The sequence below is a fragment of the Fundulus heteroclitus genome, chromosome 5 (genome assembly GCF_011125445.2).
Source record: "Fundulus heteroclitus isolate FHET01 chromosome 5, MU-UCD_Fhet_4.1, whole genome shotgun sequence".
Lineage (NCBI taxonomy): Eukaryota > Metazoa > Chordata > Actinopteri > Cyprinodontiformes > Fundulidae > Fundulus > Fundulus heteroclitus.
Window position 1 is genome coordinate 6021648 of NC_046365.1, and position 27601 is coordinate 6049248.

General features: G+C 40.8%; 1 protein-coding gene across 1 annotated transcript; it reads right to left on the bottom strand.

Annotated features, from left to right (window-relative positions):
* Window positions 1-27284, bottom strand: mcoln1a (mucolipin 1a). Its single transcript, XM_012882077.3, has 14 exons — window positions 27091-27284; window positions 16640-16920; window positions 13477-13644; window positions 13197-13353; window positions 11606-11687; window positions 11214-11310; window positions 8711-8810; window positions 5878-5984; window positions 5483-5632; window positions 4973-5074; window positions 4745-4867; window positions 3482-3688; window positions 3155-3285; window positions 1-1578 (listed from the first exon to the last, which is right to left on the bottom strand). Exons 1-14 carry the CDS (start codon window positions 27119-27121, stop codon window positions 1542-1544), a joined length of 1773 nt encoding a protein of 590 aa, XP_012737531.2. The 5' UTR covers window positions 27122-27284; the 3' UTR covers window positions 1-1541.
* Window positions 27285-27601: the final 317 nt, after the last annotated feature.

The window sequence follows — 27601 nt, forward strand, 5'->3', positions numbered from 1 at the left end:
TCACAGATAACCCAGAAAGTTTAATTAGTAATCTAGCTACTGGAAGGGCATCATTACAAACAATTCAAACTATGTGTCAAGTACAGTACAGGCACATCAACACCAACAATACATCTTGGTAGTAAAATACACACACAGAGGTATAACATCCTTCATTTAAAGCCACTGAAAAAAGGCATTTAATATATATATATTTTCTTAATCTATCATCCAACGTCATAATTAGCTTAACCGGTGGTTCTGCTGATATGTTGGACAGAACATGAAATGAAACACTTCATTGTTCGTTAGCCCAGTCCTTACTGGACCAAAGATTTCACCAAACACAGCTTGGCGTCTTCACCCTGAGACTCCTCAGACTATTGTGCGTACAACAGAGGAAAACAAAAGAAAAGCTACTTTATTCAGTCCTCCAACAGGACATCTGTTGTTGACAAGGCAGCCTTATAAAAAAAGAGAAAAAAACAAAAAGGTACTAATTCACAATAACAAGGCATTGTTAGCTGTCTGCTGCCATCGGTTTCTCTCATTGTTTCCTAATCCAAGTTCACCCATTCAGGTCAGATCCAATTTGCTAATGGCCGTCAGGGTCCTCTCTCTACAGGGGAAAGAGGGTGGGGTCGTTTGTAAACCTTTTAACTTCTACATAACGAAGTACCAGAGTCTGCAGAATGTTTTGGCATCATTAAAAAGAAAACGCTGCACATGGGTTTGGAGAACAACCCTAACTTCAACACAGTCTGCTGATGGAGGGAGTGCGTCTGGTTGTGCGCGGCGCGCGCTGTGCTGCAGCGGGAGGCCGGGCTGAGGACGCAGAACAACAACGATGCTGATGCTGCTTCATTCTGAGTCAGAAGAAAACTAACAAATGCTCCGTCTCATATTCTGTTTCAGGACAATAGATTTTTTTTAGCCTCATTCTCGTGAAATGTCTCATGAATTTTTATCCTAGCTCACAAAATCTAGTAAAACATAGCGTTAAGTAAAATTGGGTGTAAAATGTGCATAATCTGAAATTTTATAAAATAGTAAAAAAAAAAAAGAAAAAAAAAAAGAAAGTAATAAAAGGACATAAAAAACATTTAGAACCATGTTTGCAGTACCAGAGATTTGCAAAACTTTTGTCCACTTGGTTTTGGACCAGCAGTCGGTGCTGCTGACGCTGCTTCAGCAATGTGCAATCATAACCACGGAATAAAACACTGAGTTTTGCTCTAAAAACAAAACAAAACAATAGAAACTAACAGAACTGTTTGTGCGGTGGTCATCGAGCGGGGCTGCTCTGTGATGCCGGTACAGCAGAAAGGTTCAGCTCCTCATCAGTTCTCAGTCTCTTCCTGATGGACTCAACAAAATGGGAAAGAGAGGCTCCAGCAGGAGAGCGTAGTTCCTTTTGTAGGATCCAGGTCCAGCCGATGGAGACTTTTCTTTGTGCTGAACGTGTGATGCACCAGAACATCTCTGATGTACAGATGGCGCTTTTTCTTATGTGTGCAATACGCACCACTGGGCAGCAGGGGGGGCCGATCCTGCTGCCATCATCAGTTTACCAGCAGGACGTCTTCATATGTTGTTGTCCTAAGAGGAGTCACAAAGAAAACAGTTTTATGCCTCAAATTAAATAAGATATTATTTGAGACCCAGAAATGTCTTAAAAGTGTGGTGAAGCAGTTATAGCCAGATTCAGCTAAATACTCCAAAATTTAAAAGATCCTCTGAAACATTGTCTTTAAAAAAAAAAACCACAATGTTGTGACTGAGTGGTTTTATTTAAAGAAAAATGGAAATATTGCTAAATATGTTATCTGACAATGAGGCATACTGATTCTGTCCTCTTTACCTGCAACAGCAGGCGCTGTCTGCATGCTGTTGGAGGCTTTTACTTCTGGAAACAAGGAGCATCTCTTGTCAGTCTAGTTCCCCTTGCATATATACCCTGGCTGTCAGCTATGTTTTAGGGCTGGACCAAAAGATAATATCTCGATACTTTTAAGCTGAACGCCGATACGATATTTATGTTGATATGTTTCTATCTTCATAAAGTAATTATAAACAGGCATCTCTGAATCAAAGCTTTATCCAAAATGTCTCACAGGCACATTTTTAACAAACAGCTGTAGATAAATATGAGAAAAGGCTGAAAAATAACCTACTGGAATACATTAAAATATAATTAGAGCAGGGGTGTCAAACTCATTTTGATTGAGGGGCCGCATGCAGCTTAATCTGATCTCAAGAGGGAAACACGAGTAAACTCATTGCAAGATTAAATAGAACTAATAAAAGTGGACTTGTTGTTGATTTTTATATGAAATGAATTTCACTTTTACACAATATATTATGAATAACTTCAGCGTTTTTAAGAAAAGTACATGCAATTTCAACAATACTTTTACTCAGTTAAACATTAACTTAAGTGCATTATGCATAAGAACTGATCACAGTGATTGTACAATGTTGAAAAACATTTATTCACATTTTTTTGAACTTAAAAAGATTGTCCTGCATGACAAAATACATCAAAGAGATAAAGATTAAGAAATTATTTAAAACAAATTTTCCACATCTGAAGCTCAGTGCTACCATCTGCTGATTAAAACACAGCGCCCCTCGTGGACAATATAGGAACTGCAGATTTTTAATTAAACGAAGTACATGTTTTTTTCAACAATTGTTTTATCATTCTCTTCCTTTTATCTCCTTTCTTTTACCTTTTCTTCATCTCAATATAAATCATATCATCTTATATCTCTTTAAAAAAAATCTCGATATATTGCTCAGCCCTACAATGTTACATCAGATGTTGCAGACATATCTTTTCTTGCTACCAAAACAAATGGAAGTGTAGGAGACTAAATTTCATTCAGTTTCACTCTGCTTGAAAACTGTGATGTTTTATAAGAACAGTTCTATTTTATCTTATTTTATAATACTGATGAATATAATAATAGCCTCCTAATAACAAAATATTTTAATATTAACTGTGGCAAAGTATGTTTTCAACACTGGTATTTGATTTTCAAAGAGAAACAGGAAAGTCTAAATCAATTTCGGCACATCAAAGTTTTACAAAAACCAGAGACAGATTCTGATTGGTGCGACTCTGGTTACAACCGTGTTAAAATTAAGAAAATCACTGATTATGAGAGCTCACCGGTCACAGCAGCAGAAGAAGGAGCAGGGAGACGTCTCCACTCCCCTGAACTTCCCAGAGGTTGGTGCATCTGTACACTCTGCTATAAAGGCGTGCAAATCTGTGATGTGCATCGATTCTTGGGTTTGGTGCTGTTAAAAGCAACGACAACAGGCTTCTGTTATGTAGAGCTTTTAGTTTATATACTGCTATTACTGAGCTATATTTATCACAGTGAAAAATCAGATGCAACTAACACTGTAACTTACATTACGCAACAACAGAATATTTTTGCTACAATTTCAAGAAAGAGCGATCTCTCTGAACGTGGTTCAGAGAGTGGATTACCTTAATGGTCTCGTAGGCTCCAGTGATGAGAGCGATAAACAGAGACAGCACCATGTAGATGAACAGGGAGATGAAGGTGTAGAGGTAGAGCTGGCTGAACACCCACACCAGAGTGCTGCTCTCCTGCATCTCCGAGAACGTCACAAACATGTCGTCCCCATTGATGAGGGAGAAGAGGCACTCCGACACCATCGACAGGGAGCGGAACTGTGGAGAGTCAGAAACAGAGCTGAAACAAGGTTTCATCCGAAACTTGTTTACGCTGACGTAATTTAACGACAGCAGAGTTTCTGAACAAGAAGAAAAGCATTGCTGGAAAAAGAACCATCACAGGAATTCTGATTAAAGCTTGGTATATGCCTTTGGGGGTCTGGGTTCAGAAAACGTGTGTACTGATGAGACCAAAATAAAAACCGTATGGCTCATATGCGTGGCGTAAAAACTAACACTGCTCCTCCCCCTGAACACACCATCCCCATCCCCGCTCTGAGACATGGTGGTGGCAGCATCCTGCTGTGAGGATGCATTTCTTTAGCAGGGACAGCAAAGCTGGCAAGATGGGTGGAGGTATATATAGGGGTGGGGAGGACTGCTGGAGGAAGTGTTTTCTCTAGGACACCAACCATCGTCATACCACCAGATTTACAATTGAATCAAAGCATATCCATGTATCTGAATGGCTCAATAAGGCAAAAAGGACCAAAAATATGAGGCAAGAGTTAAACATTGCCATTCACAGATGTTCTCCACCCATAGGGATGGAGCTGAAGTTATTTTGGAAAGCAGAATGAAAGAATACAATTTCAATTTCAAAACGTACAAAGGCCCAAATACATGCCCTAAAAGACTTGCAGCCTAATTAAAGTCAAACGTGGTTCTAAAATGTATCGACTAAGGTGGACTCGCAATATCTGCGCCCAAACCCTCTGCACCACTCTAAGTGATGCGCTCTACGCCTCAATAAATGTATATCCAGTTTCACTGCCGTTCAACATTAGCAGAACAAATATTTTCTAAATGACTAATTCTCATGAAAATTGAGGCCAAAAACCAAACATGCTATTTCTGCTCAGTAAAAAAAGAAATATATAAATAAGAAAATCTATAAAAGAATATTACAAAGACAGATGAAGTCCCCGAGAATCATTCGGAGCTTGAATACTAAACAATGGCTCTTTAAAACATCAATCATGAAATTTTAACTAATTACCAGGAGATTTTTTTTATAGTTTACTTCAGTCACGTCAGAGTTTTTTTATTCACCTTCACGTGGTACGGTCCGAGTACGATCCAGCCACAGAAGCAGTAACCCAGATAGATGACAGCTACGCAGCAGCAGAAGCGAATCACATTGGGAAACGCCGCTCGAAGTGTGATGATGAGAATCTGCCACGTTAAAAACGGGACCAAAGGTCAGACTAGCACAACGTCTGTTTAAAGGCACATTGTCAATAATAACAATAAATCCTCTCCAGAGGAGCCGAGACTTACGTTGTACTTTTGGAAAAACGTGAGGTAGCGAATGACCCCCACCCACACCAAAAGGGTTGAGGTCCCCAGTAGGATGCCACAGATGTCATAGGATGAGATGGTCTGTCAAGAGAAAAACAAGACGGATCACACGCGTCTAACATAAGTAGAACCGCTGACTGCTTTTCTACAACCAATTGTCAGTGCCTTGCAAAAGTATTCACGTCTGGACCCCGACGTGTTGCAGAGAGCCTACACTGCACAGTCCTGATAAACCCAATCACCACAGTGAAGCACGGCGGTGGCAGCGTCATGCTGTAGGCACGATGCGCCCCATATTTTCAAGCTAAATACAGACCAATTCTATCATGTTCATTCCACTTCAATTATGCCCACCGCTAAAATACATTGTCTGTGGTGGCTAAGTGACAAAAAGTGAAAACCTACAAGCACTAGTAATAGTTTTGCAAGGGACTGTACATAAAAAGCATAGAATAAAGGGGTACAGTAAGCCTAAAGCTGATGAAGGACCTTTGATTCAATGCCGATTTTGATGAAGCTGCCTGTGATGGTAAAGATGTCGCTGATGATGAGAAGAATATACCAGCCGTTAATAAACTCAAGCCGGTCCGTCCAGCACACTTTACGATCCAGAGACTCCTTGAAGTACCGCACGTACTCCTGTTGAGCAAAGCCAAACATCGGAACGGTCAGATTGCTTTAATTAACAACCCTTTATGTAAACAAAACTCAAATACACAATCTTTAAAAACAAAACCCATGCTCTCAACCCTCACAGTGAAATGAACCTGTGTTCTTTTATCACAACTCAAGCTTTTTTTGCACTGTTTTGGGTTTCTGTGAGGTTCATGGAGCAGGTGTCCAGAGGTCCGTGGTGTGTCCGGCTGATAGCGCAGCTCTCTTACCTGTTGCAGCATGACGCCTCGCAGCAGGGAGCGCCCACATAGGATCAGGGACAGCAGGCACACCAGAGCCACCGTCACGTCAAACGCTACGCGTGCATAGCTCTCAGCTGTGTTTAAAAGGATAAAAAAACAACACTATGAACAATATTTGGATGCAAACGTTGATAAATGGACTATGTTTAAACATTTTGTCATGTTACAGCAGCCAGTTTCAATTAAATTTATTTCTAGGAGACTGATCATCTCAAAGTACCACATTACTGTAAGGTAGACGACAGGGATTACGAAACAAATCTGGAAAGTTCAGGAGAGAACTGGCATTCAGCCCGACTCGAGTCAACACTTTGTACCTTCGTGCCTTCTGTGGATATTACAGCTGCAAATCTTTTCTGGTGCACCTCTATCGGCTTTTCCCAAGTTGACCAGCAGTCATCTGAAATAGCTCACGCTCAGTCCCACGGGACGTAAAGTGTCTGTAAACATCAATTATGGAGTCTGGACACTGATTGTTAAACAGATGTCACTCCGAACTTTGAGTGGGTCATTCTAAACACTCAAAAAAGTTTTGATCCAAACCAGGGTTGAAAGAAGTTCTGAAAACAAATTATTTTGAGATGGTTGTTGAAATTTAGAATGACAGTATTGACTGTGATTAACGATAATTTTTCTCCCTATTCTCCATGTTTTCTCACCACTTTGTGTGAGCGTGAACAGTCTCATATCCTCTGCAGCCTCTGGCAGCTTTGTGACATGCCTGCACTTATGGTGCGCTCCATTTGTCCTCGGTAGTCGGGCTTTTCAACCTTCGGGTCAGAAAATCTAACTGGAACGGGCCCTCAAGTTGGTATTATGAGTCGGAAAGTCAGGCAACAGGATGGTACCAGACTTCGGCATTCCTGATGTAAAACCTGATACTTTGACCGTTTGTAGCAGCTCCCTATTATTTATGTAACATTTAGTGAGTCATACAGGTGTTAGCTTTCAGTGTTCATCAAACGGGATGTTTCAGCTCTGTTTATTTGCACAAGTTACTGCCTAGATCAGTGTTAATGCCGTTGTTATTGTTTGAACAACAGTGTGAGTGCCCATGTTTTTTTCTACTGTCCAACAGATGGAAACTGCAATGCAAAAAGGCGGAGATGATGAAATCTACGACTCATGAGTTCCAACATCCAAGGCAAAAGGAACGCAGCATTATATCCATCAATATTTCCACCAACTTTGACTAGCTTCCCTGCCCCTAATGAGGAAAAGCTATTTTTTTGGGGGGGGGGGGGGGCCCTAACAAAAAAGTTTATATGCTTCAGGCTGAACAGTAGCTCTGTGACCACTCCTACAGTGTCGACAAAAAAATTCTCTCAATAAAACCCCAAAATCTAAAAAACAAAAAGTAGTGTAGTCAATGTTGCCAGATTTGGGAAGGGGGGGGGATAATAGCTGATTTGTTGTAAAAATTTGGAAAGCTTTTCACAACATTTAGCGGGTTTTTAGAAAGAATTAATCACAAAACATAAATGAAAAATAGTTAAACTCATTTTATTAGTTGATTTATTTCTGAAATGAGTAGAATCTGTCAAACTTGACATCATTAATGAATAACAGTCTCTGGTTAATCAAGTGTCACTATGAAATTGTATTTTCAACGTTGTAAACACCTTAAATGGGGTTCAGATCTACTGATCAGCTTAAAAATGTTTCCTGGCTGTGTGTGAAAGACAAATGTTAAATTGAGCTATACACCGTGAGAGAAAGGAATTTTATATTGGGTTAGATGTACAACTCATGTTGGGAGGCTACTGACAATTTTTTTCCGGTTGATATAACAAGATTGTTAAAGTGATCTTGTGTGTAATCCGATTGCCTGATTGCACATTTTGTGGGGAGCCTGTATGAACAACAGTTTTTTCTTTGCATCAGTGAAATTGTGTGCTAATGGCCTGTTCTTTATTATGTCTTTAATAATTCTACACTTTTAACATGAGCCCAAGAGAGGTTGAGATTTATTTTTTTTGACTGGAATTTGACTGGAAACTATCAGTCAAATTAGTGCTGTGTCCATTCAATGAACTCAGAAGACAAGTATAAATAGACGAGCTGATTAACATGAGCACTGATATCAGGCTGAACACTGACATAAACGTTCATACAAGGAGAGGATCACAACAAGGCAGAGTTTTCTTCTGCCAACAACCCTTTTCTTTCAATTTGGCTGAGTTTCTCTGCTTGGTCCTGCTCCTTGTGTTCCTAGCTGCTATAGCTAACTCTCCTAGCATGATTGTTTACTCCAGTGTTGACTTCAGTGCTGATGATTCAAGCTGAAATTGAATGCGCTGCTTCCTGCTCGCTCCGGTTTACTCCATAGTCACTTCTTGAATTTGTTTGAAAATAAGTCTTAATATCCACGCAGCACTAGAGACACCAACGGCGACACAGCCGAGCCGTGGCGTCTCTGTAGACTATGAATGTCTGACTCAGTGACCCGCACCAGTCTAGCTGTGACTGGCTGGCATGTTGCCTTCAGTGGTTGATTTGATTGGTTGAATTGTATGATTGACGAATCAAAGATAGGAATAATAGAAAGTTGGCCACTCTGAGGTAGAAAAACAAAACCCAGCCTCCAGTCCAGGGCGGGCACAGCTGGCTCTGCGGGTGGGCTTGCCCCTCCCCCCCCAATGCCCACCCATGCCGCCAGCTCTGGTCTTGGGCATGCACAGTTATTCAAAAAGTGACTTCTTACCTAAAGCTCGGGAAACATCTTCCGGAACATTGTTAAGTTTCTACTAGTTATCAGTAGAAACTCTCTGTGACACAGAAACGAGTCTTAGTAACTTACCGTGACCAGAGACACTTGGGTCTTTACATTCCCGTATCATCGCCTTGTTTTCTAACCAGATTTTCACCTTGCCACTGTGAGCCTGGTTGTCCATCACTATCTGAAAGAGAGAGAGAGCGCAATCTGCAAACCATATCATATTACGCCACCCTTTATGATAGCAATTATGATAACAATACCCTGATACCCTCCAGGAAACTATTTACTGCTTCAGTTATGGCCTAATCACTTCTTACCAGCATGAACTTAATTGCTAATGTACATCCTTGCCAACCAGAAGATTTCTCCTGTTTACGGTTTTTGAAATACATTTGGGTAATGATACACTCAAACCAAGATAAACTGGATCATTAGGTGCAGTTCCACCGGCCCTACTCGGCTCCTCCCCGCTCGGATTATCTTTGCCCGGTTTAGTGATTCTACCAGCCTAGAAAGGCCCGGAAGAGTGAAATGCCTCCAAGGCGTTGCTTTAGCCCCCCGTCACCCCCGGCCCACGCCCCGTTTGCAACATTGACATTTTATAGAAGTCTGCGAGAAATGGAAATGTTAAAAAAAGACATGATTATAAATGACAAATAAATAAAATAAATAATACAAATAATGTTTCTATAACGACACAGGGCAGCTCGATTACACGATTATTTTGATTGAAATTAAGATCTCGATTATTTAACAAGATTATTCATCAACTTTTATCATAGTGTAGCAGGGTTTGCACACTATTGCTACTTGTTCAACGTCTGCTTACGTGTTCCCATATTTAATAATAAAATAAGGCAAAGTCTCTCTGCTTTGAAACTGAGAACACGTTAATAAAAAAAAGAGTTTTAACCGCAGTGAAATGGATGGACACTTTAGAGACAAAACTTACCAGCTTTTAGAGTAAAATGAGAGAAAGCCTTGATAAATCCATGAATCTGATACAGCGCGTCTGGGTATAGAAAGCTGAAGTGTCCTTGTTTAACTTCAGGCGTGGTTCATGGTTTGTAAGTAATACAATTATATTGCGGTGTGACCCACTGTGTCCGTAGTGACCATTAAAATGAATAATTATCAATGTGTCACTCTTCAGTTTTCCTGGACTTCTTCTTCTTCTTCTTCAAAAAAAAAAATAAATTCTCATTTCTCCTTGCCCCTCGGCCAATCACAGAAGAGCAGCGAGCTCACATAAAACTCTGGAGTCAGCGCTGTTTGACCCTGCTCTTCAGCGGACCTGCAGGAACCCGGGCTGGCCCTGAAAGAAACACCTAAACACTTGAAAGTGAGCGGAGCTGTGCGGCGTCCAGCCAATATGAGCCGGTGGAACAGGGCCTATTGTTTAGTGCCAGATTATTTAGTTGGAAACTTTAGAGCTGGTTCAGTAGAACAGAAAATGACTTGTTTGCCATCCAATACATTTCCACCACAATAGCAATCTTCTTTTAAACTTCTTAATTTCATTTAATGATCATTAAAAGAACAGAAACACAATTTTTTTTGGTGTTAAGAAGAAGAATATGCTTTTTATTTAGACTTGATGTAAACTCTGGGTCATGTGATCACAGTAAACAACATCTGCCTGTGTTTCATTTCCATCCAACCTACTGGTTCAGCTATCTGCCTTAGGGAAAGTGGCCTTGTCTTATGACGGTCTCCCGTATAATACAAACATTTCTTATTTTGATGCATTTTAATGTAGGAAAATGATCTGACATCTCTAAATACCGGACCCTTATGAAAACTGAAACTGGTTATAAAAGTGTTTTTTTTTTCTTATAGACACCAGCCTCATTGTGTTAATCTTTTGAGAAATTCTATTCATTATTGCTAAAATATAGTTTGTTGCTATCCTTTCGTTTCGCAAAACATCTTAGAGTTATTTCCTACAAACTTCAATGTATTTTATTGGGATCTTATCTGATAGCTCAACACAAATGAGCGCTTAACTGTGAAATGGTGGAAAAATAACTGATCGCTTTGAGTGTGATTCATAGATTTATACTAAGATTTAATTTCACATGTTTAACTGCTTTTACTAATTAGGGAACTTCTGAAGGCAACTAGGTTTACACTGGACTTCATTTATAAGCATCACAGTAGAGGAAACTGAATCCAAATACGGCCCACACTGTTCAAATTTGTATTTGCAAGATAAGTTTCGTCCACTTAATATTAATGTATTGTTTTGTATTTGTCTGTCACATAATTTCCCCAAAATATATTAAAGTGTAAGGTTATAATGTGACATATTGTAAAAAAATGCTCAAGGAGTATAAATAACTTGGCTATTTTGGCCAGGAGAGCGACTGCAGGGAGGGGAGGGCCAAAGTGTTGCACCGCTGCTGGAACAACAACGATTTAGCCAAATGAGAATAGGTCAATTTATTTTGATGCAAATTTCTTTCCATAATTCACCTTTTTAGAATCAATTATTTTTACAACCCTAAGAGGCATCCACCAGCTCCAACTTCCCTTAAGCTACCTTTGAGTGAAGACTGCATGTCTGTTAATGGTACAAACTTACTGTAATGTGGAAAGTGTAGCAGTCTGGTATCTCGTTGTTGATGATGGTCTGTATATTAATGGCCTTCAGCTGGAACTGTATGGTGACATTAATCAATCTTTAAAAAACAAAGAAGGAAATATTCACGTTACCAGCCGAAGCAAGAATGGTCTGCAAACATGCTAGAGGCATAACAAGTGATTCGTACCGCTGTGTGTTTACACCAACCACTGGCAAAATGTAGTTTAAGCTTATTGTGTGTGTGTGTGTGTGTGTGTGTGTGTGTGTGTGTTGGTTGTTCAGGCCAGATAAGTGACTTGCTGAATGTGATCAGATGCAGAAATCCAGAGATAAACTTGTCAACATGAGCCAGACGAGGAGAGGCAGAAGCCACGAGAAAAATGAAGCCTTACTTGTGGAACTTGAGCGTGAAGTTCTTGTAGCTGCTGGTGAGCTGAGTTTGGGGGACAGACAGAGGATTCACCCCGATGCAGTCTGAAAACAAAGCAAGAGGCCACTTTGAGTCTGTGCTCATTACTAAAGTCATTCTGTGTGCAATAAAATAATTAAATAATCTGCTCAAATCGCAAGTGTTTCACATGCATGCTGATGCAGGATGTGATGTCACGTCCTGGACTCAAACACATTGTATGAGGAAGTCAGAAACTTTAAGATGACATAACACCTTTAAACTGGATGATGAAGAAAAGAACAGAGTGAAGAAATGCTGGTAAAGAAAAAGCCTATTGTTGAAGAACAGCTTTAAAACCTGTTAGAATTTAGATCTAAGCAGAACGTTTGTCAATAAACAAGCAATGTCAATAATTATATACTAGAACTAAAGATAGATGCACGGCGTTATTTATGTGGGGAAAATAACTTCTGGGACCTTTGCCCTGAAGTTCAAGTTCAGCTTTTATTGAGTGGCAACAGGTTCTCCTACAAGGCTTTGGTCAATTCTAGCCTGACCTGGTGCTTTACCAGGAAGACTTCTGTATACAAACCCTCTACTTGCTTCAGGCGATGCAGGAGACTGTGGTGACACGTAGAACACAACCAGAACTAGGTAGAAAGTCCTGCAGCTGCTTCAATGTTCCTGATGGCTTCTTGGCAGCCTCCATAACCAATGTCTTACTCGTCTCTAGTGCACACCTCTCAAACCAAAACGTAATCTGGCATTTCAACAACGGTGAGCACGCCTTTTAGATCCCTTGTGTTTTGTGTTTAGACTGTTCTAATTGAACTGTATTACTGAAATATAATTAGTTTACTTTGTATTCCAACTGTTTTTACTTGTTTGCTTTTCATTTTTATTTTCCCACGTTCTATTTTGTTTCTGCATTTTATTCCTGCTTGCTTTTATTCTGTCATATTTTCCAATATTTTAATAATGTAAAGCACTTTGCAGCCCTGCGACAGACTGGTGACCTGTTCAGGGTGTACCCCGCTTCTCGCCCAGTGGATGCTGGAGATAGGCACCAGCACCCCTCGTGACCCCATGAGGGATTAAGCGGGTTGGAAAATGGATGAATGAAGCACTTTGCATTGTCTCTGTACTGAAATGTGCTATATAAATAAATTTGCCTTTGCCTTTAGGCTTCTTGCGAAATAAAGCTTTACATGTAAAAACAACTCACTTTTTGCCAATATTACTTTTCATCTTAATGACAAAAAAAAAAAAACCCTGAGCAACAGCCTTTCTGGCAATTCTCCATCAGGATTTCCAAATATTTCTCTTACTCCAGAGGTGACTGAACTGCTTGTGAGATTTCCTTGAATACATTACGATTGTTCAACAGCATCCAGAGGTTACAAAAGGCTTCATTTGGTCAGAATCACCGTTCAGTTCAGGCTCAAATAAAACATCTGCATGCTGTCTGTTCATGTCGCACCTTCCTACACTGGATTCAAACTCTTGTTTCAGTTCGTCACACTGAGATGAAGGTTCAGACGCTGTACCGAGCTGTGGTATTCAGGAGAGGCTGCATTGGGCGGTTCGTGTACCTGTGACGACCAGAGGGTCTATGTTGAACGTGTCGTTGGCCGGATCGATCTGTCCCTTCTTGTAGTACTGTTGGCAGAGGGAGAGGGCGCTGCCATTCACACCGGCGTTGTAGACGTAGGCGTAGCGCCCCACTGTGGTCTCGGGTAAGGTGAGATACTAAGGAGGATGAGATCAGAAGACATGAGGAAATTGTCTGCATAACGCAGTAAACAATGAATTCACTGTAACCAGGAAGGCATTACTAAGGCGCATAGAGTGGAAAAAAAAAAATCTCCCTACCTTTTCTATAGTGTAAAACATGTGGTCGTAGACGTCCTTCTGGGTGTAAACAGCGAAGGAGTCATCAGATGACGGATCGTACTCTTTGAGAAAGAGGTTCTTGAACGTCATGGTGTTCTCCTCCTTGAAGGTGACGGCCACCTGGTTGCTGATGCCAAACACGGTTAACTGCGGAGGGGAAGAGTAGGTGCAAAAAGGAAAAGAAACAATGGTTGAAGGAAACAGATGTTAGGATCTGGAAAGCCAATAAAACAAAAACAGCCTTTTAAATAAACTGGACTGATGTCCACAGAGCAGAAGACTTTATGGCAAAACTATGACATGCAGGTGAACGAAGGGTTACTTCTCTGGACCTACAGACTCGACCAGGATTAACTGTATTTAAAGCCAACCATAAAAATCAAGTGTAGATAATTTTAAAACATGTACATACTGAAAGGGGGGTGGGGACGTGAGAGAGACTGATCTGTTCAAAACTTAATAGTCTGTTCAAATTTAGGGCTTTTCATTGTTATAGTCTGGTTATTGGGTATCCGCCCTGCGCTGATTTGGTGGAGTATTCATTCGGTTAAATCAACGACAGAGGAACAAAGCTCCAAGAGCTGAGAGATAAGCAAGTCTCAAAGAGGCCCCCTACCGCTCCACTATTGGCTGGCTGGCCACACCCACTCACAGATGTCAGGATGGCCTTTGTCATTTTTTTGGTCAGCAGCGCTTTTGGCTGAGTTCTGGGTTCTTTTAAGTTCTCCTGGATGACTATATATACGTATATATATATACACACACACACACATATACATACATATATATATATATATACATATATATATATATATATATATATATATATACATATATATATATATATATATATATATATATATATATATATATATATATATATATATATATAATAAAAGAGATATATATATACTAGGGCTGGGCAAGTTAACGCGTTAATTTCGCGTTAACTCATTAGACTATTAACGCCGATATTTTCTTTAACGCGCGTTAACGCATGTTGCTCACATGCTTTTATTTTGTGAAGGTCTGTTGCTGCGGTGTAGGGGTTTGAATCAGAACAGTAGGTGGCGATAATGCGCCAATAACCTCACTGTCAGCCCAGCCTCGGATTCAGAGTAAGAAAGGTGCTGGCCGGAAAAAAACAAAGCCGACATGCGGAAGGCGGTGTTTCCCGCAGGAATAGCGTACCGCGCACGTGACGTCACCGTCTCAAGAGCAACGCCCCTTTTGCCGCTTAGGTAGGGCACACAGGAGAGAACGCACGGATAACCCAGCTATTACAAGCGCAACAGAACCAGCGATATGACCGACTTTATAGCCGTTAAACTTTCCCAAGACGATGTCCCAGGCACACGGTTTACTGGTCGCACTGTGGAAGAACACACCAACCTTCAGCTCAAACGATGGCTTGCTTAGCTAGGGCTAAAAAAAAAACGGAAAACGGGGCGAGTTGATCGAACGGTAAGCCTTGTTTTTTTTTTCCTGCGCGGCGGTCATGGCGTCGTCGGACGTTTTTCTGTTTGTAATCACCCTCCAGGGATCGGTATATGTTTAATGTTTGTCTTATTTGAAATGTTTTTGAGTAAGCTATCCTGGTAGCAGGGTATCATGTTAGCGTCTGCTACCATGATAGCCTATATGCTATCATGGTAGCAGGCGCTTCATTATTAACATGTTGGCCACCAAAATACTCTTACCTTGACGTCGCTGGAATTGGGTCAGGATGTTCTTCGGTTGTGCCCTTTCCTCCGACAAAATGCTTGCTACATATGTACTTGAATTTGGTAACTTTTTCCGGGTTGAACTGTTGTGTAGGCTGACCACCCCGGTGTTCCAAGCGCACACATTTCTCCTTGGCAGTCTTGAAGAAAACATCCTTCATATGCGGCCGATCAGCATACCTCGAGTCGCTGTTGCCCGTTCCATAGCAACAATGTTTAAAAACCATGGTCTTAGATTTGGAAAAAGCAGTCGTTTACCGAGTAAAACCAAGGGTAACGCACGTCTCTTTTACAGCGAAACAGCGGCGGACTATGCAAGTTTGTCCTACTGCGTACCACGTGATGTGACGTCATCGTGACGTTACGTTTCTAAAAATAGCTCGCTCGCGGTACGCTATTTGCTTAGGCGAGGCGGTGAGTTGGCGAACGGAACAAGTTTTGTGCGGAGCGGAGCGGGGGGGTCTGCATCGACGCCGTCGGTGAAGTCTCTTCTCGTTTCAAAGTATCCATGTGTTTTTGCCTGTTTTTCCCTGCCATTCACTATATGCACGCGAGAAAGCAACAACAAAAAAACACGTGTCAACGTCAAATAAACGCAAGCATATCGAGTTAGCAAGCATTTCAGTTTAAAGTTCTTCCAGCATCGAATATGACAGAAACAAGTTAGTTGTAACCACTGCCAAGTTAAACTTTGGTATTGAACATAAAATGGTAATGCTGCTCCCTGCTGTTACCTCAGAAATTGCCTGTTTTTGGTAGATTTTTTCCCCATAAAGAGAATTCCCTGTCAGTGGCAATAAGCTTTAATTTATTACTATTATTGCTATTTTTTGTTTTACATGTTTAAGTTGAGCTTTACACTAAATATGTGTTACTGATAAGTGCTACAAATGTTACAACACTTTTGTTCATATGGCAGCAGAACATTAAAATAAAAGTGCTCTTTACACTACTTTTGAATTCAATTATGGAGTTTGTAAATAGAATGCGATTAATCGCGATTAAATATTTTAATCGTTGCCCAGCCCTAATATATACACACACACACACAGGTCGGTGTCAGGTCGGTTAATAAAGAAGCTTTTTCGTAGGTGCTCGGGTATTGTCTGAGGTTAAGTCTTTATCATCCGAATTACTGAATTGAATTGTAGAAAAAAAAGCAAAAAGCGGAAGAAGGAAGGAAGGAGGAAATAAGTATTCTGAGCACTGCCAGTGTTGCACAATGGTTATTAAAGGCAGCAGCAAAGAGAAGAGCTCTTAATGAGGGGCCATCATAAAGAGATGCTGCACTGTGATCCCATAGTTTTATCACTTCTTCTGAATATCTTGTGAAGGTTTTCACACAACAGCTGGATGATAAGCAGAACTGCTGTGACAGGGTGTGGAGACGTAGAGATACAAGCGCTTCTCTGGCGTACCTGAGCTGTGACAATGACGATCTTGAGCAGCTGCAGGACCAGCTTGAAGGGTTTACGTCCTTTGGCGTGATATTTATCACACGGACTCATGAAGAAGTACTTGAGCTTCCTGCGCATGTCCTCCTCCTCTTGATTGGCACTGACCCAGTGGCCTGCGGCCGGCGTGGGAATGTTCGGCTTGTTATGGTTGCTGCCGTTGCTGTTTGTCGGACGGTCGTGTTCTCCGCTGCTTTCTGTGGAGCCATAGTGGCTGACTGAGGAGAACAAGCCTGCTTGTTCTGCTGGGGGGGGAAAGAAACACAGTATAAGTTGTATGTACTCTGATAGGTTTGCTTGGCTTGTCTTTCAAAAAACAAAATCTGTTTTTACAAAGGATCATGCTCCATCCTAACAGGACGCATGCTTCAAGAGCACATAAAGAGAGAGAAAGTATCTTACAAGTTCCCCTAATGTGGGCTTGTGGGATATGTCAGCGCTTAACTGAATATTTATGGTAGCATTGATGAAACAGTGACACAAAGTCCTGCTAAAAAACAAACTCTCCCAAAAAGAACAATTTCTACAACATTATATGCACACCTATTATAAAAGTTACCATAAAATGATGGAAATTAATTTAACGTCAAAGTTGTCCCCCCCCCCCCCGACAACCCCTCTGAGGATGCAGAAACAGTGCGTATCGTTCTTGGAGATTCCCACATTTCGTCACAATTTGACCACAAGCTTCAAGGCATGTTATTAGAGATAATAATTGAGAAGTGGGCTGAGGAAAAGTCATGGTTTTAAAAACATTTTACAAATAAAAATGTAAAAAACGTTTTTCTTATTGGACGATGCTATGTCAGCGTGACGTGGCTGAATGCTGACACACACCACACCAAGTTTTTCACATGTAAAAATAAATAAATAAATAAATAAAAAAGGTTAAGATTTGTCTTTTTCATAGTTTTGCATTAGAGTCATCGGACACATCAAATCCCATTAATTAAGTTTGGTACTTCATATAAACTGCACGGGGCTGTAGTAAAATGAATGAATTTAGAAAGAATAGTTTTAGACAGCACAGGAGAAACTAAACAACAGCTACATAAACACATGGCACAGCACAGGAGGAACAGCAGCTCAGGGAAAGATTCAGCAATTCACCTGCTCCACAAGAACAAAGGAGATTCTTTTGATGACAATGATGTCCACATATTGGACAGGGAGAACAGATGGTTTGAAAGAGGGATGAAAGAAGCCATCTTGGTCAAAAGATAAAAGCCGTCACTAAACAGAGGAGAGGATTGAGCTTCCACCTCCCCAGTGTTTACAGCTCAGTCCTCCATCACATCCAGAGAGATTACATCAGCATCTCATCATGATCCAGGTGACCATGTTCTCCACTCACACCAAGCAATAGCTTCTAATGACCCAGGACAGTGTTGGTGGGTCAATGATCTGCTTCTGACCTAGAATCCACCAGAACTGACAAAGACCCATGAATAGGTGCAGAAACGTTTTCAGAAAGAACTGAACCAAAGTCCTGTTGCCTCCTGTTTGCCGATAACTGAAAATTTGCACAATCATTTTATTTTAGATTTATAATTAGGACACACATTTCTAAGCTTTTAATTTCAGATGTTGAAGAAAAACAATGATTAATTAATCCTGTTGAGCTAATGATGATTAGGCCACCAGTCCCACAGAATCCAAAACGGAATAAAAGGAAAAAAGGATAGTAAATTTAAAAAAAAATAGACTAGTTTGTGTTTTATGGCCATCAAAACCGATTATAGAGCTATAACTCCACCAATCTTATCTTCCAGGCAACATAGGCTAATGTTGGTGACGGTGGTGATAATTATATGACTTGTGGTAAATATTTAGATACTGAACAGTGTTTTTGTTTTTCTAACTTGGCTTTACTAAAAACGTACTTAAAATGTAGTTTCTTAACTTCTTCATAGACAGTCAACATGCTTGGTACTTAAATACTTGGCTATGCATTTATTCCACATCAATAAATTGTTTATTGTGCACAGTGATAATGCAACAATGCTGAATTTGTGATATAATACACAGCCTAAAAAGGGATAACATTTATTGGAATTTGGTTAATTTATTTGATTAATCAAATTCAAATTAATTATTTGCCATTTCCCACACAACATTTAGGCAACAATACTGAAATATCTGTGATCCTAATGATCTTTACTACAGTCTATGGGACTTTTTCTGCGTTTTGGGCTCCATTAGCGAAAGCTTTTGTTGTCAAGTACAGTACAGGAAGGAAGCAGAGCTGTAAACACATCAAGTCCTTCAAACATGTCAGCACATGTCAACAGCTGCACACCAAGCAGGATACGCCGTTATTGCCAATGATGAACGTCAGCAACGGCACGACTGGACCGTAAGGGTTGAATATTATATCAGTGGTGCAGATCAACCCCACCAAAGAAACCTCAGCTGGTTAGGATCCACGAACACAACATCGTCACAAGCCACACACATTTCAGTTAGCGTCCAAAATAGTGTTAACCCCCATTAGGAGGAATAGTGGAGACCTGGATATTCTGGTTGGGGAGTATCTGAAGTCTTTGTTAGAAATTATTAATGCAGAAAACAGTGAAAGGTGTTGGCACACTTTCGTCAAAGATGTTCCGCCTGTGTAGGGCTTTCAGCGCCTCGACCTGGCTGAAACCTTCCCCTTTGATGTCTGAGTGCGTGTCGCCTCTCAGGTCCCACTGCTGCAACACATCTAAGGTCCAAGTCCACGAGACCTCAGTAGTAGTGGCGTTACATATGAGCAATCCTGTAAAGTGGCAAAAGTGCCTTTTTTATCTGCCCGACGACTTTCAGTTTAGAAATATCTGCAAAAGTGGAAGCTGTCCGTTGTGAGTGCCAGAGCACACTGGAGCGTGTAACACTGGGGCTGTTTAGGGGCCTGCTGCTTATCTGATGGTGTCGGCCACAGAGAGAAGACGAAGTGTGACGGATCCAATAAATAGTTTACAGCTGAAAAAGAATCAATGCGGTTTCTGCCAACCATGCCAGCTAAAGCACGGGCTGCTGGGAGATTTTCAGGTTATGGCAACCTAGTGTAAAAATATATCACAACTTATGAGTATTAACCTTTTCTCTCAAAACAGGAAAGCAACAAATATTTCTACCGTTGCTGAAGACATACGCCATATTGATTATTAGTTAAAATAACGCTGATCTGCACATTAGGATACAGAGAATTGAGCTGAACTTCTAAAGGAATGAGAAATTCACTAGTATATCTTAAAACTGATTGCTGAGAGCTTTTGACCTTTTTGACCTGCTCATTATTGAGTAACGCTGGGAGACCATCAGCCGGATAAGCGCTGGTCAGTATATCGAGTTGACTGTCTAGTAGAAACAGTCTGTCAATTTGAACGTGTCCGGGTTCCAACTGAGAGGAAAAATTTGTGGCAGCCTTTCAAAAAGTACTATGTAAAAAGTAATCAAAAGTACTATGAGCTGTAGGAGTGGCATGATGGGAAATGTCCCGAAGCTGTTAAACCTCGGTATCACTGGAAACCACAGAGCCAACCAAGGCAGAAATAAATCCTGTCTAGATCAAGACCACGATGTGCTTTAAGAAGTATTTTATTACAAATCAGCATGCTTTGTATTTTTTTTTTGAGTAAATCCTGGAGTGACAGAACAGAGAAAACAGTTTACGGTGGCAAAGAGGAAAAGCGCTCAGCACAGAGTGGGCTTATTTTTCCTAACACCTGTCACATGGTGTTTGCCTCTCAGACAAGACACCAGGAAGGCGGTCAGTCAGTTTGTTCAATGCATTTACAAACTGACCCTGGCTTCTGGTTTCTAGCTGTAAAGTAGGTCAGAGTGTTGAACGACGAATGACTGGCACGAGGGAGTTTTCTAAAGTCACTAATTTCTTAAAGTCACCAAGGCCCTGCTACGTCAGGGCAAATCTCCCGTCAGCAAACAAACCACAGGGCTTGCTGCATGCACAGTGCAAACGGGAAGTGAAAAGGGAAGAAAGGAGCTGCCTGGGGTCCAATGTCAGTCAGCATGAATTTGAAGTGAGACTAAAGTTCAATCAGGGAAGGTCACAGTGGAAAAGAGCACAGCTGGAATATTTAGGCTGCTGTCACACATTATGGTGAATCGGCGTCTAAATGGGGAGGGGGGGGGGGTGTCAACTTTTCCTTCAGTCTGAAATATATTAATAGGTTTAAAACTTGAAGAGGAAAAAAGTTGATATGTAGACATCCTTTAATGCCATAATGGCGTTGAAAAGTCGTTAGGGTTGTTAAGACTTTTTAAACCAGATGGACTTTTAAAACTTTTTCTTTTAAAATTCCATTTCATTTCTATCCCCAATTCCTTTTTCCTCGATTTTCCAATTTCCAGAGTATAGACAATAAAATTATCAAAAAATATTTTATTCTTATAGCTCAATAGAAAAAAATATTAATGGAAATCTGTTTAAGTATTAAATGAATAAAGAAAACAAAGCAGTATTACACGTTTATTGTGAAAATAAAAGAGTCTAAGGATAGTCCGGTCCAAAGATTTGAATTAACGGTTTAGACAGTGTTATAAGACCTACCTAATGATTGCAGCGTACCCATTTTATATGGACTAAGGAGCTCAGGTTGGACAACATCTAAATAAGAAAGAAGGGCAGTTATGACAAATAACATGTTCACATTTATTTTTCTGGCCTAAAAGAGAGTAAAAAGATGTCCTCTGATATTCAGTGACATCAGTCTGCATACGTCCGTGTGTGTTGGCTCTGGGTCATTTCCATCTTTCCCTTTTCCTTTGCTTCCACTTGGTCCACAGTTGGACTTGTAATAAAATATAATAGGAAATATATGTTGGGTTAAAAAAAAAGTTCCTAAAATGCAATTCACGATTTAATTTCAGAATTTATTATTCTCTAAAAACCTTAACTTTACACTGTGGTCATTTTTATTATGGTCCCCGTTTTGGCCAGCTGACTAATGAAATATGAGGGTTGACTCGTTTTAGGGGGACATAAATATAATTCTGAAAATGACTTTAAATTTAATTTGAAGAGCATGAACTGGTACATGGACGATACAAAATGTCTAGCAGCAGAAAAAGTCCGGTACCTTCTCCACCACACCAACCTGGAAATAATGAGGTGGTTAAATGACCCAGACATCCTGTGATTACGTAGAGAAAAGATTTTCGGGGCTAAAATGATAAACTCAAACCTGGGAGTGGTAGACAAGCAAGTAGATGACAGCTCAAAGGCCGCTGGTGTGTCCAATAACATCCGTGGTTCATCCTCTGCTTTATTGGGCACCTTATTTATCAGAAACTCTGATATTTATTTTATGGAAATCAAAGAATAAAAAAAGCTAGTGACAAGAGTTTTCCAGATTCACATTTTTTTCCTTTCTGGCAAAGAACTAATAGTAAACGGAAAACTTTAATTCGCCACAGAGTGTGGAACAAATGGTTTCGAGTTTCACCCAGCTAACGCTATAAAGTGGTTTACAGTGAAAAGCCAACTTGGGCTCCTGAGTTTTAGGCCTCAGCTACAGCGGGAGCACTCCAGGTACTCTAGCTTCCTCCCTCATTTCTCTCTCTATATGGCCCCTAGCAGTGAGTGTGTCTCCGTGTTGTCCTGGGAGGGAAATCTGTGTCTGCAGCTCTCTGCTAATCCGGTCAAAATCAGAATATGATCCTACAACTGCAGCCTGTGTTAGCGTCTCCAGCTCACATGTGACGGTTGATGGGAACGGATAAAAATCCCAATAAAAAGCATCCTGGCTGTACTGCCCAGAGGGTTAGGTTGACAGTGTCATGGTCAACCAAACCTTTAAAGTTGCCATCTTAAAACCACTATACTTTTCTCTGATACCGCTGCTATGGTTTAAATACTTTGGCTGGAGGCACTGGGTTTTTTTTCTAGTTGCATTTAATACCCTGTGCAATAACCTGTGCAATAATCCTGTTAAATAAGAGACTTTAGGTGTTATAGTTATCTCACTGTTGTTCTTTACCTGGTACTACTTTAATGTAAAACGTTATAACCATATATATACACAAGTCATCTTGAGTCTCTGCTTTATTTTTCTTTTTTTTCTCAATTTACTGTATATATGTGGACATACTGCATATACCTCATGCACCTTTTGCTCCTTTTGGCACCTTCTTTTGTTTATTGAGCCGATGTGGTACGTGAATTTCTCCACTGTGAGATCAATAAAGTCTATCTTATCTTATCTTATGAAGCTGAGAGTGGCGCGGGGATCCCCTCACCAAACAAAATGCGACTGCGTTTCTTTTCCTTCCTTAAAAGATCTAAATGTTCTTCTTTCTAGCCAGGCTGGCCGACTCCAGCCTGGCTAGAAACTAACAAGCCTGTTATCAGCTTTTTACACTTAATTTATGCTAATAAAACCAGAAATGCTCAAAGTTCTAATCATTATGTTCAATAATCACTTGAAACTCTTCACTAAACTTTGTGTGTGTTGTGCCCTTCTGCTTAAGTCCAAATAAAATAAATAAATTGTTATATTTAACGATTTAATAATGGCACTAATCAATGCTAGAATATATTTGCAGTTATATTCCTTTGTTTCCCTGATTTTTTTTTTTTTTTTGTCAGGGCAAAAGTTAAATGTTTGTTCCAAGACTAAATATCATGGTCACTACATCACAGACCAGCTCTGTGATGACGATGACATTTACTGACAGTGTCGTGTGTTGTACGCCCAGGCAAACATTCTGGGGAGGAAATTTTATATGTGCACCGATGAGGTACAAATAAGCCTGTTTAAAGCTTACTGTACATCCTTGTATGCAGCTCCCTTGTGGTGTAATTTTAAAAAAGCTAGCATGCAGAAGCTTAAGGTTGCTTATAATGACTCTTTGAGAATTCTGCTTAAGAAACCCAGGTTCAGCAGTGCAAGTGAGATGTTTTGTAACGCACATATCAGAACATTCCAGGCACTTGTGAGAAATCTGATATACAGGTTTATGTGTCATTTGGGCAGCTCATTGTAATGTTTTCACATCCCTCTCTCAGTGCGCTAAGATTCCAGTCGGCTGTGTGGAAACATTGGTAAGCAAGTCTTTTATAAGATTTATTTATTTTTTATTTCTATTTGTTTTTAAATTTTCTTGTTTTTGTTTTTTATCTCTTTGTAGACCACAAGTCTGTTGAATAAAGCAATCAAAAAATACAAAAATAGGACAGATGCTGGAGAATATGATCCTATTATCTACAGATATCCAAAACAAGCATTTTGTTCCTTTCAAAACTATCCAGTTTGAAAAGCATTTTTTATGTGTTTCCTCACCAACATGTTTTTTTTATGCCTGGAAAAAAAAAATATATATATATAATTCCACGTTAGTGCAAACAGGACCTTCAACTCTGTTTGCCCACCGGCCATGTTCACCGCTGCTGGAGGAGACGCCAAAGTATTTCTAATCACCACACCTGGTTTCCAGCATTACACCCAAGCCACATTTAAAGGGTCACTTCCCCCGTTAACACCTGACGGGCCTTCGTCAGAAAGCAAACAAGCAATTTGCCAGGAGTCCATTAGCCACCGCTGATGTTCTAATGAACTCTGCTGGAAACGACCGCTTAACGCTGCGTGCAGACAGGAGCAGGAGCCCGGCAGCATCTGCCATCAGAGGAGCGTGTCCACCGTCACAGCAGATGGCCACCAGACAAACAGCTTGATAGAAAGGACGCACAGACACTCGTGGCTGAGGGAATCTCTGAAAACATCTGGTTCTTCTGGTCTACCGCCGCCTGTACAGATACAGCCGTACAGCCGTGACTGAAAGTCTGCGAACATAAACGTATCTGACAGCTCGGATCTAATCTGACCACCCAGAAGCAAAAGGCCACCCACAGGTTGGCGGCCTGACCAAAGCTAAGGGACATATCTTTGACACTAAAAAAAGTGATAGAGTGGCAACCTGCTCCAGTCCTCCCAGGGGAGCCTGCTGCAGAACGCAACAAAACAATTAATCACATGACCACAAACAATCGCATGATAAATATGAGAATTTTTGTTTGCATGCTTGCTTGTTGTCTTTGCGTCTCTCTCTTTCTACCAGAGAGCCTGGATGACAGGAACTGGTTTCAAAAGCACACGCCACATCGCCACGGTGGGAGCATTTAAACCAAAGGACCGCGGTCAACCGCTTAACCTGGACCTGACGCCGCGTTGCATTTGTTCCAAAGCAGTGGCGACAAAACGCTGCAATACAACAAACGTCCAGCTGCACCTAAAACACAATCACACTGCAAAGTTTTTTCCCAGCTGGGAAAGCATCTCTGAAGAGATGCTGCACTTTAATGTAGCCGACAGTTCAAAAAATGTTTCAAACATTTGACTCCCAATCTGAATAGCCTGGATAAATATTAAGCATTCATGTGGCGAACGGCCATTCCACGGCTGTACTACAGCACAAAAGACGGCATCATTATGGCATTATCAATATATTGGCAATACTATCGTTTCTGGGGCAATTTACTGTCTTATCATGACAGAGAATGGATGGATATATTCCTGGAAACAGAAAAAGGACAATCCAGCTTTAGTACAAAGGGTGGAGTCATTAGCCACCTTTGGGGATATTGTCCCATGAGGGGAGGCATTCACCTTTTAAACTTTTTTTAAGAACAATTCACAGTTTCTGTCCTCAACTTCTGCTGCATTACTGTTTTAGAGCATCTTGAAGGTATGAGGGTGTTTGAATAACCCCGTTCCGCCGAGCTCTTTTCCAGAGATGTTTTTATCCAGAGCGACGTTATCTTCTGAAAGAAATATCTGAGTACCTCTACATGTTAACAAAAAGAAGCGTGTATCTTTAGCAGACTCCAGCTCTACTAAAACATGGTTTGACATTGTGGGAAATCCTCCTTCCATCTGAAGCCTACAGATTAGTTGACATTTTAACATTAAATCTAAACTCAAAGTCTCCCCAGAGATGGACAGAGACGTTGGCTGATGAACAGGATGGGGGCAATTTTCAGGTTGATCCACCCTGGCTGCTAACTCAGGAAATCTGACCTTTTCCTGGTCAGTGAAGGCACCACACCAGACTGCTAACGGGTCACACTGACAACCACACTGTTTAGTGTGGAAGCTGTTACTGCGGGATGACTCAAATTTAGCTATGCAGATAAATACCAGCCCCATACTTAAAGTTAAAGATGTCTTTACACAATGGGACCACTTACCCTCTGCATATTGTTTTTTTGATAATCGTAGAGCCCAAGAAGTCAAAACAATTTACTGTGGCAAGTGGTGGTTGTTCATCCAGGTTGCTGCTTGAGGAGAGAGCGAGCCTTCAAGCAGCTAACAGGATGTACAAATATTTTACAGCAAAGAACTCACAGAAACTATCATTTGCCTTTAGTTGCGCTAAAAGGGTTAAATCGCTATAAGATGATAAATAACAGTATAACTCTGTTCACACAGCAACAGCTCTGAAGCACGGCTGCTTCCACTGAAAATAAAAATGCATTTTGAATGTTATTAATTTTTTGTTGTTGTTGTTGTGTTTTTTAGAAGAGTAACCGGATCAAGTAAAGTCGGCAGCAGCAGCAGGTCAAAGCTTTACAAACACAGGAGATCAGAAGACGGCCATAAAACTCTGATCAGATCTGCTTATGGTTTTATTCCTCTGTTTTCCACTGCAGCTCAATGTCTGAAACACATCCAGAGTGTGTGAAGGAGAAGGAAGCAGGGCCTGGGAGAGAACCCCACTGAATCAAAAATCAACACCATCTAACAGAGCTGCTGACTCAATCATGCGTGTAAGGAGCTTATAACCCAGAGAGTGATTAATCTGCAGGAAAATTCACATGTTTGGATATGGGTGATCCAACAGCCTGATCACCCCCCCACAGAAACCAGAAGTATATTGCAACTCCTCAGACATTACACACCGGGAGTGGTTGTTATTACATCAGGTGAGCCAGTAATTACAGACTAAAAGCCAAAACAGCAGCAGTGATGGCTCCACTGGTCAGCTTCACAGACAGAACAACAACCCAGCCTGACCTAACCTTGTCTTCACTGACACACCACTGCAGATCCCCATGAACACCTTTAGGAACTGGCGCTCTTTGCAGTTCCTGCCTCGGACTTTTTCAGCCGTGAGGACCCAACTATGTCCATCATGTCCGACCCGAGTTACTGTCGAAGCAACCAAAACACGCGGTGCTGGTAGAGCCCATGGCTACAGTCTGCAGCTGCCTGTTAGCACAAAAAACCACAAACACCCCGATGACTGATGGTTTGCACCTACTTGTTGCATTTCAGCAAGCAAAACAAGCTAAAACTGCCTTCCGGTGCCTAAAGAGCAAACCGAGCTGCTTAGCAAGACACGAAATAAGTTTCTATGGTTTGAGGAACGAGTAGTGGACGACAAACTGAAAAAAATATTAACATTTCACACTTTACCAGAGGAGTCCCGGCGTCCTGTCGCTGCCATAAGGGTTAAAAAAAGATAAAAAATATTAAAAAGGGTAAGCAACACTATATAGAGAGCTGCTGTGACATAAGCCCCGGTTTTCCAAGTCTGTAACGGCGAGCAGCCCAGATACCCCTCCAGCTCTGCCTCGATGTTTGCTCCACGGGCTTTTCCGCTTAGCCGGGTCACGTGACCATCAGAACGCAATCAGCTGACTCAGTGAAGGTTGCACGTGACCACACGCACCTAAACAAAAGCGATTATTCTGTGATGTTATTTGATTTTAGATAACGTTTTGATAAGAAGGTCATCAGCCCCTCGCACTTTCCATTTTCCTTGTTTTTTTCTTTCTGCATTTCAGCAAAATCTGGTGAAATTTTGCTGCATTTCAGCAAAATTGAGAATCATTTCATTCACAATTAAATAAACACATCCGGTTATTAATAGATGATTAATAAATATTCCATCATGTCACCCTGAGAAAGAACAAAGATATATTGA